The sequence below is a fragment of the Microtus ochrogaster genome, chromosome 7 (assembly GCF_000317375.1).
Source record: "Microtus ochrogaster isolate Prairie Vole_2 chromosome 7, MicOch1.0, whole genome shotgun sequence".
In the NCBI taxonomy this organism is placed as follows: Eukaryota; Metazoa; Chordata; class Mammalia; order Rodentia; family Cricetidae; genus Microtus; species Microtus ochrogaster.
Window position 1 is genome coordinate 47,651,817 of NC_022014.1, and position 15,375 is coordinate 47,667,191.

General features: G+C 43.0%; 2 protein-coding genes across 2 annotated transcripts; both read right to left on the reverse strand.

Moving 5' to 3' along the window:
- Positions 1 to 2,267: 2,267 nt before the first annotated feature.
- LOC101990506 (olfactory receptor 1361-like) lies at positions 2,268 to 3,104 on the reverse strand. Its single transcript, XM_005350310.1, has one exon. The coding sequence runs from the start codon at positions 3,102 to 3,104 to the stop codon at positions 2,268 to 2,270; it is 837 nt and encodes a 278-aa protein (XP_005350367.1).
- Positions 3,105 to 14,060: 10,956 nt separating this feature from the next.
- Positions 14,061 to 15,029, reverse strand: LOC101990791 (olfactory receptor 1361-like). Its single transcript, XM_005350311.1, has one exon. The coding sequence runs from the start codon at positions 15,027 to 15,029 to the stop codon at positions 14,061 to 14,063; it is 969 nt and encodes a 322-aa protein (XP_005350368.1).
- Between the last annotated feature and the right edge of the window lie 346 nt (positions 15,030 to 15,375).

The window sequence follows — 15,375 nt, forward strand, 5'->3', positions numbered from 1 at the left end:
GGGGTCCTTTTTATTCAAACCATCACAGGCTGGGATGGTAACCATTCCATTAGGAATTTCTACATGAAAAACGTTTCCTTGCTTATTCAAATACTTATTTTGAACAGTATAAAAATTTTTTAAAAAATCCATTTAGTATTTTAAGTTGCAGTTCAAGACAAGTTGTATATCCCTGATCCAAAATGCCTGGGATTGAAGGTATTTCAGATTTTCTCTGATTTTGGAATATTTTTGTCTATATCATAAAACATCTTAGACTGAAACCAAACATAAACATGAAATGATTTTAGGATTTTGTATCCTAAAAGTAACTTCCCTACAATATTTTAGTGCACCCAAGTGAGGTCAGTTATGGAATTTGCCACCTATAGTATATCATGTTGGTATTTGTCAATATGGATGAAGATTATCTGAGAGTTTGGGTTTTCTGCCCAGGGTGCTCATACTGTGGTACCGTATTCATTTGTTGTTCAATGTTGATCAATGGTTCCAGCTTTGACCATTTGGAGCTCATTCAGCTTGGTTTTGTGGGCATCTTCCCACAACCCATTCCTTCCTTCCCTCCATGACCTATACTCCAAGGTGCCACAAACCTAAAGTGAATAATTTTTTTCCAAGATACCAAACCAGTACTGTTGGACCAGCAATGCAGCGTAATTTTGAACTTAGGGGCAAACATCAGACGGCGTGTTGAAATATGAGTTGGGTTAGGGTAGGGTAGTAGCACCATACTGGAGACAGAGCCTGGCGTCTCTAGAATACTTAACACATTTCCATGCTGAGTTATATTCCCTGCTGTAATGGCGTGAGTGAGGAATGTCCCCAATAGGCTCATGTGTCTTGACACCTGGTCTCCATTGGTGGCCCTATTTCAGAATGTTATGGAGGAAGTAGGTCACTGGGGACAGGCCTTGAGGTTTCCTAGCCTGTCTCTACTTCCTGTTCTCCCTCTGTGTATTCTCTGTGGGGATGATGTGATATCTCTGCATGTCCTTCCTTCAACGATGGCCTGTAACCTCTGGGGAACTTTAACTTAAAATACCCCTCTTTATCTTCTAAGTCATTTTTGGTTAGGGCATTTTATCATAGCAACAGAAAAATAATGAACGCAGCAGCCTAGGGTGATCTGCTGAAAATGAATAAGAATCATGCATCGTCCCGGGAGCCAGGTAAAGGCCTCAGAGTCCACCAAATAGATGGAACCCAGGAGCCATAAAGGCAATGCCCAGAACTGAGTTATTTGCTGACAAGAAAGTTCCAGAAAGCTTTGCTTCTGCCCTGCATCACCAGGGATACTACATAAGAACCACAATAATTCCTGGGAGTTTGCAAACTGAGCAAGCTGAGGAAGAGCACCCTGGACCATTGGCAGACAATGATGGGCCTAGCTGTGGAATGCGGACGTAGAGGGACTGAGAGGGAGGTGATTCATGGGCTCTGGAGGTTCTTCTATAGCAATGCTGGACACTTCAGCTTTAAGATAATCTCTGTTTCCATGAGAGACGTGAGGGGAGAGTAAGGACTCTGTCTGGGACACAGATGCTGTCTGAAGCTTCTGATGCTCATTCCTGTCTCGTACCTGTGCTCAGTAGTGAAACGCCACAAAGTTGGGGTGTGTGTGTGTGTATGTGGGGGAGCTCAGCAAGGGCCATGAGCTGTGATGGGTGCTGAGACACAGGCAGAGTCACCTGAACAGCAGTGTACTGTCAACTGTTGCAGCTTGGCTCCTGGAACCCCGACTAGGGGTGGCAGAGGCAGTGAGAAAAGTACGGACACACTTAAAGGAAAGCTGGGTCCAGGTGAGGATGCTCACGCTGATGGAGGGTACCTACTAATCAGCACAACCCAGAACCATAAGTGTGTTTCTTATGCACACCCGAGGGGAGGGGTTAGCTAGTCTCCCTAGGCGGTCTCTGTTGAGCGTCTCAGGCTGTAAACATATGGGAGGAGGAAGCTGTAGGTGTTCACCTTTGCACACACCCGTCACTCTCTCACACTTGGATTCCCAACCAAAGTTTTGCCGGCCCTGTTGAGCCTTACCTGCCAATCTCATGGGGCTGAGATATTGGCGTCCTCCTTGTGACTGTACCCATGTCAACCGCACACATTTGGTCACGGCTTCCGCTGCTCCCTACAGCAGTGAAGAAACCTATGCCGCACATATGGTCATTCTCTAATTAACAGCTCACGGTTGCTCAGACCCAGGCAAACTCACCTTTCTATGTCAGTCGCCAGAATGACTGAAGCCTTTGCAACTCTGAAGAGGGTCAGCTATAAAGTCTGCTTTCAGAGAAGTCCTGTACTGTGTAGGTGGATGACGGGTGCATATAAATGCCCAGGATTGACCCATAGAAAAGGGAGACCACAGTGAGGTGAGAGCCACATGTGGACAGGGCTTTCCTTATTCCATGGGCAGATTGTAGCTTCAGAACCTTAGAGAAGATGTAGGCATAGGAAACAATAATGCATGTAAATGGTGTCAGAAATACCAGTCCACCCACGGTAAAGACCATCAGGTCATTAATAAAGGTGTCAGAACAAGAGAGTTTCAGGATAGGATACGGGTCACAGAAGAAGTGGTGCACTGCATTGTGGGAACAGAAGGTGAGTCGAACCATGAGGAGAGTGTGCAAGAGAGCATGCAGGTGTGTGATGACCCAAGATAGGACCACCAGGAGGACACAGAGTCTGGGGCTCATCATCAGGGTGTAGTGGAGTGGGTGACAAATGGCCACATAGCGGTCATAGGCCATCACACTCAGGAGGAAGCCGTCCATGTTGCTGAATGCTATGAAGAAATAGATCTGGACCATACACTCTGTGTAAGAGATGGACTTGCTTCCCAACACATGGTTCACGAGAGCCTTGGGGACAGTGACAGATGGAGCACTAATGTCAACACTGGAGAGGTTGGCCAAGAAGAAGTACATGGGTGTGTGGAGACGAGGGTCACAGCTGATGGCCAGCATGATGAGAAGGTTCCCAGAAATGGTGACCATGTACATCCACAAAAACATCCCAAACACAATCTCTTCTTTCTCTGATTGTCCAGTGAGTCCGAGGAGGAGGAATTCTGTGACCATTGTCTGATTGTCCCCATCCATGTCTGTGGAAAACAATTTTATCATGCAGTCAGACCCTTTGCTAATATCTGAGCAAAGACATATCGCTTGAAGCAGTTTAGTGATGGACTGAGAATGAACTAAAACTGAATTGTCTCTTTTGTATCTTAAACCAAATCCTGGTTCATTTCTACAAGTTTTATTTATGAGTGGCTGTAGTTTTGTAAACTGCTCCTATTGGCTGGTTCCAAACTTGTTTGCTTTCTTTCACAATATTTAAACTTAGTATAATGATTGAAGGAATATAATTCACCTTATAGATAAAGAAACCTATAGGAAGCTGGGTGGTAGTGGCCCACGCATTTAATCCTAGCACTCGGGAGGCAGAGGCAGATGGATCTCTGTGAGTCTGAGGCTAGCCTGGTCTACAAGAGCTAGTTCCAGGACAGGCTTCATAGATAGAGAGAAACTTTGTCTCAAAAAAAAAAAAAACCGAAAAAATCAATTGCTTACTAGAAGGAAGAACTCAGGGCAATCTTGTGATTTTCCTTTTACTATATAAACACACACACACACATATGTTTATGTGTTTGCACAAGCTATTTGTTTTTTGAAACAAGATATTGCCACTGCACCCAGGCTGGACTTGATATCATGAACTCAAGCTATCCCCCCCATACTAGGCTACTCAGCACTGGCAACTACGGGTTTAAGAACCCATCTGGCTACCTTTATGCTGTATTTTATACAGCTGCCATTTGTTGACAGTTTAACCACATGGCAAATTGTTTATCAAATGTTGTCCTACAGATGTGCAGGTTGTATTTGAGGCTCTGCTATATTCTCAGAATTTGGGCTGTTCCTTGGCTTTGATAGATCTGTCTAGTAGTTTTCAACTCTCTGTGTTTTATCTGCCACAAAGCTGTTTAACCCCAGTTCACCGCTGCTGGTCCACCATTCCAGCTCCCTGCAAGTTCCTCTCACTTCCTACATCCCAAGAGGAGCAGGTATAACTGTAGGAATTACTTTTTAAGGATTTATTTTATTTGTTTTTAATTATGTGTGTCTCTGTATGAGTGTGTGCAAGTGAGTGTACGTGCTTATGGAGTCAGGAGAGGGCATTGGATCTCCTGGTTTGTTGTGAGCCGCCTAACACAGGTGCTGGGAGAACTGAACTCAGATCCTCTGCAAGAGCAGAGAATGCTTTTAACTACTGAGCTACAGCCCCTGAGTTATTTCTGTCTGGAGGAAAGAGAGTTACTGATTGGCAAATGAATGCAGTGTATTTAAAAGATACTTCCCACAGAAGAAATATCCAGAGGCAGGGGTCAGGTAAGACTACAGCAACCTTGAGAGAATTACTGGTGTTTCAGCAGGGAAGAAGAAGCTTTTTCCTCTAGAGAACAAAGGAGTTGGAGGGAGAATAAGAAAGAAGCAGCAGGGAGAAGCATGGGGAGAACCCTCTTTGGGGTTGGCTAAAGATCTACGTAGAATGGAGGCAAGTGGTGCCTGTTACTGTGAATGAAATTAGTGGAAGCAAGACTACACTGCAGAGATGTGAGCTCATCTTACCTGGACCAGCTTCTAAAACCAGGGCAGATGGCTAGAAGAATAGCAACCATGTAGCCTGAGCACATTCCATGTGTGATCACAGATCACAATTGGTGGACATAGAAAAACAGCAAGGCAGGCATTTGAAGCATCTTACTGGAGACTGTCTTTTAGTGTGGGAGCACTCTCTCTCTCTCTCTCTCTCTCTCTCTCTCTCTCTCTCTCTCTCTCTCTCTCTTTCTCCTCCTCCCTCCCATCCTCTCCTTTCTTCTCTTCGCCCCTCTTCCTCCTCATGCTCCGCATGGCTCCCTCTTCTTGTTTGTAAACTTCTGGCCAAGCTTCTCAGCAAGCTACAGTTTCTGAGCCTCGCCCTGCTAACCTAAGTTGATGGCTTCCTTTTTTCTGTCTGGAACCTTGCCTTGCAGAGAGATTGCTTGTTCCTGGTGACCGAGAAAGGTTTAAGTGTTGACCAAGAGCTTTTCCTCTGGTCCCGGACCTGGTTTTCCCCATCGGTGGCTCTGTCTGCTGTTGAGGTAGATGGGCCTCACCTGCCTGGCCAGCATGCCTTTCTTGCTGTTGTCTGTGCTGTCAGTAACTTTCACACAGTTCTCATGTCGGTGGATTCCATGTTTGATGCTGGATTTGGGTCAATTCGGTTGTGGGACATTTCACCGCTGGAGAACATCTAGGAAGAGACGTATGACTCCCTATGGCCAAGCTTTGGTGATGAGAGTAAATAGACCCGCCCTCCCTGGAGATCAGGGTTGCCGTAACTATGGATGACACATGGCAGTACCCCTAGGGCCCATTCCTCAGAGGTCCCCATTAGGGACCCGTGCTAAGGGTTCATTGTTTGCATTATGTCTGAACACTGAGAATAATGCAATAAAACCAATCCCTGTTGAAGCAATTGTACAAACATGTCCACCTCGCCTCCCTTCCCTGTGAGAGGAGGGGCAGAGAGGAGGATGCACAGGGACGATGAAGTAGCTTATATACCAGAACCAGCTGTCAGTACCCAGTAAGAACAAAGCAGAAAGTGAAAACCCTCAGAAATACAGGTTTTACCATTGTCTGTTTTTATTTCTTAAGCATATGAGTGTTTGTCTTTGTAAGTCTATGCACCACATGTAATAATAATGGAGGAGGCGGGAGAGTTCCTGGGACTGGATTCATAGACAGTGATAAGACCACGTGGGTGCCGGGAGTCCAGCCTGGTCCTCTAGAAGAGCAGCAAGTGCTTTCTAACCCATTAGCCTTCCCTCCAGCCCAAGTGTTTACTGTATTTATACTTCTATCAGAATCCTAAAGTCTTTCTCAGAACATAGCCACTTTTCAAGCCCCAAACAATGATGTGATCGCGACCCTATTGTCACTGGATCATTTTGTCCAGGCACCATCAACTAATGTGAGCATGCTGTTTTCAATCTTTTTTAAAATAAGCTTATGAATCAGATTTAATCTCAGTTCATCTTTCCACATAAACTTTGTATTATTATCCACATATTACACAATTCCAATATATTACTATTTTTATAAAATATTTGATAGTTTTCTTGAAGCCTCACTAGCAATTTTTTCAGTTGAAAATCACAGTGTGTTTTGTGAACTTTGCTGTTTTGCAAAACTTTTTCTGAGATACCTTTGTTCTTTTCTGAAAACATTCTATCATTTTGTATATTTGCGCTTGATTTTTACTGGACCAAATCCATACAAATTATTACTGTAAAACTATTTAATAGAATGTATGGTATTAAGTATCTTACATTTTCTATAAGATGAGGTAAAATATATAAGAACTGCTTAGGAAACTGCAAACCTCTGCACTAAGGCATGATCAGACTCTAGGATTTCTTAAAGTGGCATCACTCAGTGTCCTTAGAACAATGCAAGCTCCTTTTCTGACTCAATAAAATTCTTTTTTTTTTAAATTCAAACATCTTATTTTTTTTGTTTTATAAATAATACCATTCAAAATTTCCCTCTCCTCCCCTCCTCCCATATCCCTCCCACTCCCCCACTCATCCTCCCCTTTCCCCCTCCAGCCCTAAGAGAGGGCAGGGTACCCTGCCCTGTGGGAAGTCCAAGGCCCTCCCCCCTTCATCCAGGTCTAGGAAGGTGTGCATCCAAACAGACTAGGATCCCAAAAAGCCAGTACATGCAGTAGAATTAAATCCCAGTGCCATTATCATTGGCTTCTCAGTCAGCCCCCATTGTCAGCCACATTCGGAGAGTCTGGTTTGATCACATGTTTTCAATCTTTTTATTTTGTTTTATTATTTTATCGTTGTGGTGAGGATTGAAACAGGGGCTCCTCATATGCTTGGCAAAGTGCTCTGTCCATCTAGCCTCATTTTTATCCTTCCTTCCTCCCTCCCGGCCTTCCTTCCTGCGTTCCTTCCTGCATACAAGTGTGGGGGTGCACAGCCTGCAGGAGCTGGCTCTCCTTCCCCACTTAGGTTCTGGGGGTCAACCCAACACAGGTTATCTGGCAGGGCAGCAAGTATCTTTACCTGCTGAGCCATCTTTCCCCCGTCCTCTTATCCAGATGTTTAGAGCAATTTTTTGAAGTTGTTGTTGATAATAGCAAGATCCTTTACAGTGAATGAGTTTTGGCTATGAAAGAAATCCCCTCCCCAAATTTTGTATTTCTTCATATAGCAGGATAAATTTTACAGGTGGATTCTATTCTCTGTTCATATGCCATCTTTGATTTTATTTTCTTTGGTAATCTCATGCACGTAAATACTGAGTTGGGGGTATTTTCGCATCCCAGTTCCTCTCACTCTCCCCACCTTCCTTCCTAAAAATTTCCTTACTCCATTGATGTCCTTGCCCCTACACTGGGTTTTGTTATAGATGCATGCAGGAGCTTGAGTGTGGGGGATATTTTTGGAACACATCTCTGCTTGTCAATAATTAAATCTCTTATCCTTACTATGATTACCCTCTGAGAAGGGATTACTTCTACCACTAAGTTGTTTTCTCCACGTCTTATCCTGTTCCTCAACTCTTATTATTCCTTTTTTGTTGTTGTTGTTCAGTTGGTTCTTTTTCATATCATTCTGCTTTGATCCCCTCTTCTCCCTTTCTGTATATTTTAAGTTGTTTTCTTAATGATTACTTTGGATGCTATAATTAGCATTATGATCTTACAACAACCTCGCCTGAATAAAGTCAACTTAAGATTCAAATTGAGATATCTTGGGTTCAAATGAGTTCCTTTATGTCTCTTGTTCTCCTATGCTCTTTAATGAGGTCACATATTTCATCTTTATATATTGTATGACAACTAATATAAATTTATGATTATTATTTTACTCATTGGCCTTTGGACCACATAGAAAGGGAAAATTGCTGACCCTAGTACAGCAGTCTTTGCCCTGTGTGTTTGCCATCATCACTGTCTAGTACACTTTCATTTTAGCCTGACGGTTTCCTCTTATTACTTCTTTTATTAATATAATAATTAATAATATTATTATTATTTACTGAAAACACACTTCTTGGCTTCTGCTGACCTAGAAACATCTTAATTCTTCTTCATTTTAGATGCATAGTAATGCCCAATAATAATTCTAAGATTTTGTTTTCCTTTAGTTTGTCTTTTCTTATATACCTTTGGATTTTAGGGGTGATATCTCGCTAAATAGGTGGGAGTAGCCTGAAAGTTCTTATGGAGCCTAGGCTGGGCTAGAACTCAGGATATGCAGTCTTGACCTCCTGAGTACAGGGATTACAGACATGTATCACCATGTCTGTCGGTCTGCAAAGATGCTGTCCACCTCATCCGGCTTTCACAGCATCTGGCGAGAAGCGAGTGTTTGGTGTTGGCCGAGGAGCCTTTATACAAGGAGTCCCTTCTCCCGTTTGCACTTTTTCCTCTGATGTCTTCTGTCTCAGCTGGTTATCTTGAATGTGGGACCCTGGAGATAGCTGTTCCACCATCTTTCATCTTTATGTCTTTCTAGACTTGCTATTCTCATCTGCAGACCTTTTAGACTGTTCATGGGTTTGATTATTGAAACCTTAAAATGTGTATTTATATCTAAATAGAGATACATGTATGGTTTTATGTATTAGTCTAATCCTATAGGTATGTATAAATTCATCTTGGCATTTAATTTTTGCTGATTTATAATTTAAGAAAACACATTTCAATGGTTAGAAAGAAAAGCTATTTCAGAACAGGGACAATTGAGCCCACACCTTTCGGATTTTCCTTTTGTCAGTCTTTGCTTGCCTTTCACATTCTCAGTTGTTTTGAGAATCTTAGACAGACATTTCGTCCAATAATTATTCTATTTGGGTCTGCTAACTTCATAAATTATAGTATTGTTATGACTTTGGGGAAGAACCCTCTCCGTTCTTTGGCACCAAGGCACTCATTCCAGCTATCTTTCATGGGAGAGGAGAGGATGCAAAGGGGACATCTCTTAGAGACCTGTCTCTTGTCGCCTGTTCATGTGTTTGTCATTTGCTTGTTTAGTCAGTATGGACTAACTGATGCTAATTTCCTATTTTGAATCACGATGACATCTAATATCCCTCTTTTCCAAGATGCTTGGGATCAGAAGTATTTGGAGTTTCAAAAGTCTTCTAATCTTGGAATAGTTACACACACACACACACACACACACACACACACACACACGTGTGTGTGTATGTATGTATGTATGTATATACGCACATATATGTATAACAAAATACTCTGAGATGGAATCCAGGTCTAAACATGCAACTCCTTTTGTTTTCACAGATTCTTGTCTGTATATGCAGCCTACACAGTGTATGTAATGTGCCTGTTTTGGCTCCTTCCAACCACACGAGGTCACCTGTAGAATATCTGTATCATGCTGGCATTCAGATTTGAGGGGAAAATAAAAATTTCTTTTTGGACTTGGGGTGCTCAGCCTGTGGTACTCTATCTGTTGCCTGGTTAGCCATGGGGAGCATCTCTGTTTTGGGGACTGTCTTTTTGACATGCCTTATCCCTCTTTTCTGTCTTTTTTTCTGCTTCACCCTTCCCTCTTCTTGGAACTCTCCCTTTCTAGAGTACAAGAAGCCCAGGATTTTGTCAGACTCTTTTCCCTCAGTAATTGTGTCCCCCCCCCACGCGCAAAACTAAGGACAGATACTAGGTGGTTGTTTGAAAACAGGCTCAGCAGTGTATGTGAGGACTCAGTCAGTCAGGTTTACAAGGACTCAGGGTTCAGCAAGTAGACAAAGCCAGTTTCCAAGGCCCATGTAGCAAAGGGGCAATGCCCAGAACAAAGTATCTACTGAGGGTCCACTGACTTTACATGAGAGAAACTTCCAGAAAGCTTTGAGACTGTCCTGAAACACCAGAAGTCAAAATACTACAGAACAGTAATTTCTGGAAGTTGTAATGGCCAGCCTATGGCTGGGAGGTTCCTGTATTTGCAGCAGACTTTCAGCCTGGTGGGTTTATAACCTTGATGTAACATCTAACGGAGGTGAGTCGTGAGCCCCCAGTGGCCCTGGTGTGTTGCAGTCCCTGGTCCCTCTGGGGAGAGCAGTGTCTGGGGCTCAGTGCAGAGTTGAAGGATGACCATTTGTTTCAACATCCACTGAGCTGACGCAAACTTTTCTAAGTTGTTTTAATTGGCACACCAAGAGTTGACTCCCCAAAGGCTAGTTAATGGTAAATAGAAATTGCTTGTGGAAAGGAGTGTGTGTGTCTCCCAGGAGTCTAGGCTGAGGGGAAAATAAAGGCCCTCGCCGAGGCCTGGTCCCTATTAACTCAGGCCCTGGGAGATAAATCACCAACGTGGCTGCCACTGGGGAGGAAGATGCAAACTTAGTACAGGGTCTGCCTCTGAGGGAAGATGGCACCAGGGACCCCACTTGGTGCCTCGTTTTTATTAATTGAATTTCTCACATACAGACTACTAGGGCCAGGATGAGCCTATCCAGACCTCTAGAGGAATATCTGCCTGTGCGGGGAGCTATAGAGAGATGACCTGGGGAGACAACAGAGATGCAGGGAAGTGGGTGTTCAGCAGGAAGGGAATGAAAGCCAGGAAGTTCACGTAGAGTTGACCAGAATGCAATGGGCACACCAGTGGGGGGAGGGGGTTGTACGGAATAATTAGTTTCTGAGATGATTGATGGGGGCCACTCCCCTTTGTCTCCGGGTGGATCCCTTAGTAATTTCATTGACTTTCCCTCATCTTGATTCTCTTTCTTCCTCCTCATTCAACTTAAAAATATTTTTTATTTTATTTTATTTATTTATTTATTTTTGGTTTTTCAAGACAGGGTTTCTCTGTAGCTTTAGAGGTTGTCCTGTTTTTAAAATTATAATTACACCATTTCCCCCTTACCTTTCTTCCATCTAAATCCTTCCATATACCCCTTCTTGCTCTCTTTCAAATTCATGGCCTCTTTTTTCCATTAATTTTTGCTACATGCATATGTGCTTATGTGTATGCACACAAATGCATTTATATTTGTAATATATTGTGGAAGGACGCTTAAAAGAAATCCCACACTAGCTCAGAAGTGAGAAATAGATGGTTATTTATTTAGGGATAAACTCTCTTTCAGCAACTGCATGGCATCTCCCTGGCTGCACCTTCTTTCCTTCTCTATCTCTGCTTGGAATTCCTGCCTTGCTATATTCTGACCTGCTATAGGCCAAAGGAGCTTCTTTATTAGCCAATGGTAATAAAACATATTCACAGCATGCAGAGGAGAATCCCACACAGGGACATTTTTATTCAAACAACAACAGTAACCATTTGTCCTAGGACTCTGATTCCAACATTACCTTGACAAACACCGTTATATGTTGTAGTGACAAACACAGGATGAGACATTCCTGCCACCAGAGTGGGGAGACTGTAGGCTGTTCCAAGGGTCACCAGGACCCTGTGGTTACTACACTCTGGGTTCACGAGGGGCCAAGAGGAGAGTTTAGTGGCTCTAAGGAAATCCTGTGCTAAATCACTATTAGTCTTTTCTACATGGAGAAAGAATAGTTTGCCTCTCCTGTGTTTCTGAGAGAGTTGGGTGACAGGACTCATTTGATGCCTGAGGAGAAACAAATGGAACCTGTGTGGAGGAGAGAGATGTGCAGGGAGAGAAAGTGATGAGATTACCCAGGATGGAGATCGCTACAGTCAGAGGCAGGACAGGGTCTGGAAGAAGCTGATGGTGAGGACAGCAAGGACCTGTAAGTCAGTAGTATGGGGAGAAAAGAAGCGAGGACCCAGAGACCATGAAGGGAGAGCTACTGAAGAGTGACCACTGCCCCAACTCAGAAGATGGAGGGCAGACCTATCTGGATGTGAGGAAAGGACATGACAAGTGACATTGCACACACTTGACCTCTAGTATAAACTAGAAGAGGGCTGGACTCTGACCCATATTCCAGAATAGGCTTGCACTTGGAGTCAGAAGTCCTGAGTCCCAATTATAATCGTGACATTGATTCAAGTCCCCATGTCCCTAGGCATGACTGGGACTCTAGACACTTCAGCTTTGTAAGGAAATCTCTGCTTCCTGTAGCCCATGGGAGTGTGCAGGGACATTGAGCATCTTTTGATGAGCACAGCTACTACCCAAGGTTTCCTGGTACTTCCGAGGCATCCCTAAGAGTCATGTTGAGGAACAAAACCCTTGAAATGTTAGGTGGGATGAGAAGGGGGCAGGTAGTGTTCTGAGCTATAGAATGTAGCAGAGGGACCTGGTAGACGGGAGAAGCGTCAACATCTCAGTTACCAGAGACTCTGAGAATGGAGCACTCTCTTATAACCAACAACCTCTAGTTGTTATCATGGGTGAGGTAAACTTCCTGTTGGTCATTTACCAGGCTAACTGCAGTTCTGTTTGAGGCCACAGGGGCAGGTGTCTCCATCTCTTAAAATTCCCTGATCATTATGGCAGCCAGCATCTCAAGGGATGTTAAACTTATGCCAGTTCAGAATGTTTCCAAATGTTCTCAATTTTTCTTATTTGTGAACTGAGCATCTTAGAATCATCCCCTTGAAGAGATAAAAAGCGTGTGACAGAGAGTATTAGTTAGTGCCCACAAAGAAGCATAATCACAATCATCTATTAGTAACCCAAGGCAAGGTCATGTGAGCACTGGACCAGTCTAGGTACATCTTTATAAAAATGAAGAAATAAATGATGTTTAGGAAACCTCTTATTGCTGCTTTGCGGGGCAGCCATCAGCAGTTCAGAGTTCAGAAGGGATCCATGGAGGTGACACCTACTAGACTTTTCTATCTGAGGAGGTTAGGGGGAAAGACAGTTACACTCTCTTCATGGTTTCCTACAGCTTATACACCCCAACAAAATCTTTCAGGCAACATAGGAATCACAATGTGCTTACATCTTATTTTTCAAGTGAATGATTATAATGAATACAGGTAAAAACATGTTTTCCATCTCCCTTAAATGATTAAAAACAAAGTCATGCTGATAACCCACATACATTTACATCTAAGTATACTGTAAAAGATTAACACACCATGAGCAAGCAGAAAGCAATTTTTTTTTCTCAGCCGTTTTGTTGGCAGGCTGTATATTGCTGTTACAAAGAATCAATCACTTTATTAATTATCTTAAGAGCTGATACCATAGGTAATCTTAAAAGAATCACAAACCAAATATTTATACATAAAAACCAGTCGGTTGTACTTTAAATCTATAGGGTGCATACCCACTGATCAATAGTTTCTTCTATCAGGAGCTTGAAGGTAGGAATGGGTACAAAAAAATTAATCATTACTTTTGGTCATCAAGCAGCCCTAGAAAGGGAAAGTGTGTCAGCAAGTAACAATTGCCTCACTTTGTCTTTTTTTTTTTTTAATCTCAGCTGCTGTGTCCCTGTAAACTTTAGATTATTTTCTGGGGTTTTTCATCTCATAGCTATTACCAAAACATCTGCTCTAACCTGAAGTTATTGCAAAGCTTTGTTTCAGCTGATGATGCACACCGAAACCTGTGACTGTACCTTTCAAGATAAAGGGAACTCAAGTCAGGCTGGCTCCTGGGATTCAAATGTATTTCTTAATCGTTAACTTGAGCTATAGTCTATTCAGCTCCTTTGGTGACACTCATAAGTCCTAGCTGTGTAATATTTCCTTGTATTTATTTTTATTTATCAAAACTCTGTATAACCTAACTTTATTATTATCAATTAGACAGTACAGCTGAAGGAGGAATCATCTTCATAATAATCCACGGGTAAAAATGCCAAGTAGAATGGGATGTTTCCTTGAGAGAAACACACCACATTACAGACAGTTGGGATCTCCCCATACCCATGAACAGCATGCCAGATACCAGAGAAAGATGGCAGCAACAAACATGGAAAGGCACAGCAAAAGCAAAAAACATTCCAGGGTCTGTGATCTCAGGGCCTTCTCTAGCAGAGATTCACCTATCAGGGCTAATGGGATGACACCTTGAACTTTACTTGCCACCTGCTCTTCCTCTCAGCTCTACAAATTTCAAATTCAAGGATCTGAGAATTATCTTCCTTAAGGCTCCTTTCATGTCACGATTCCTCAGGCTGTAGAGGAAGGGATTGGTCATGGGTATAACCACCATGAAGAAGACAGAGGCCATTGCATCCTGTAGTGAGTAGGAGGAAGGAGGGTGCATATAAACTCCTAGGACTACCCCATAGAAGAGGCAGACCACAGTGAGGTGAGAACCACAAGTGGACATGGCTTTTCTTATCCCCTGGGCAGAGGGCATCTTTAAGACATTGGAGAAAATGTAAACATAAGAAACAATGATGCATATAAATGGTATCAGAAATACCACTGCACCCTCAGCAAAGGCTGTGACATCATTGATAAAGGTATCTGAACAAGAGAGTTTCAGGAGAGGGTAGAGATCACAGAAGAAGTGGGGCACTGCATTGTGGGAACAGAAGGTGAGTTGAACCATGAGGAGAGTGTGCAAGAGAGCATGCAGGTGTGTGATGACCCATGATAGGACCACCAGGAGGACACAGAGTCTGGGCCTCATCATCAGGGTGTAGTGGAGTGGGTGACAAATGGCCACATAGCGGTCATAGGCCATCACACTCAGGAGGAAGCTGTCCATGTTGCCAAATGCAAACAAGAAGTAGATCTGCATCAAACTCTCTGTGTAAGAGATGGACTTGCTTCTCACCATGTGATTCACCAGAGCCTTGGGGACGGTGACTGAGGAAAAGCAGATGTCAACACTGGAGAGGTTGGCCAAGAAGAAGTACATGGGTGTGTGGAGATGAGGGTCACAGCTGATGGCCAGGATGATGAGGAGGTTCCCAGAGATGGTGACCATGTACATCCCCAAGAACATCCCAAAGACAACGTCTTCTTGTTCTGACTCTCCAGAGAGTCCCAGGAGGAGGAATTCTGTGACTGTCGTCTGATTGTCATTATCCATGACTCTGGAGAAGAAAGTGAGGTGCGCATAGAGAAATCATTCACCAACTCTTGGAGAAAAGTTTTTATGTAGTTTAGAAAATATTACTCATTAGTTTAGAAACAACTGCTAGTAAAATCACTTAAAATGTATATTTAAATTTTTTTATTGTTATTTATTGAGCTCTACATTTTTCTCTGCTCCCCTCCCTGCCTCTCCCCTCCCCTTTCCTTCCTCCCCCAAGGTCCCCATGCTCCCAATTTATTCAGGAGATCTTGTCTTTTTATACTTTCTACTTCCCATGTAGATTATATCTATATAAGTCTCTCTTAATTTAATGTTCATATTGTTGTCTAAGTTCTCTGGG

Bases quoted from the DNA above. Each gene is read 5' to 3' on its own strand.
- LOC101990791 (XM_005350311.1), bottom strand. From the start codon at position 15,029: ATGGATAATGACAATCAGACGACAGTCACAGAATTCCTCCTCCTGGGA.
- LOC101990506 (XM_005350310.1), bottom strand. From the start codon at position 3,104: ATGGATGGGGACAATCAGACAATGGTCACAGAATTCCTCCTCCTCGGA.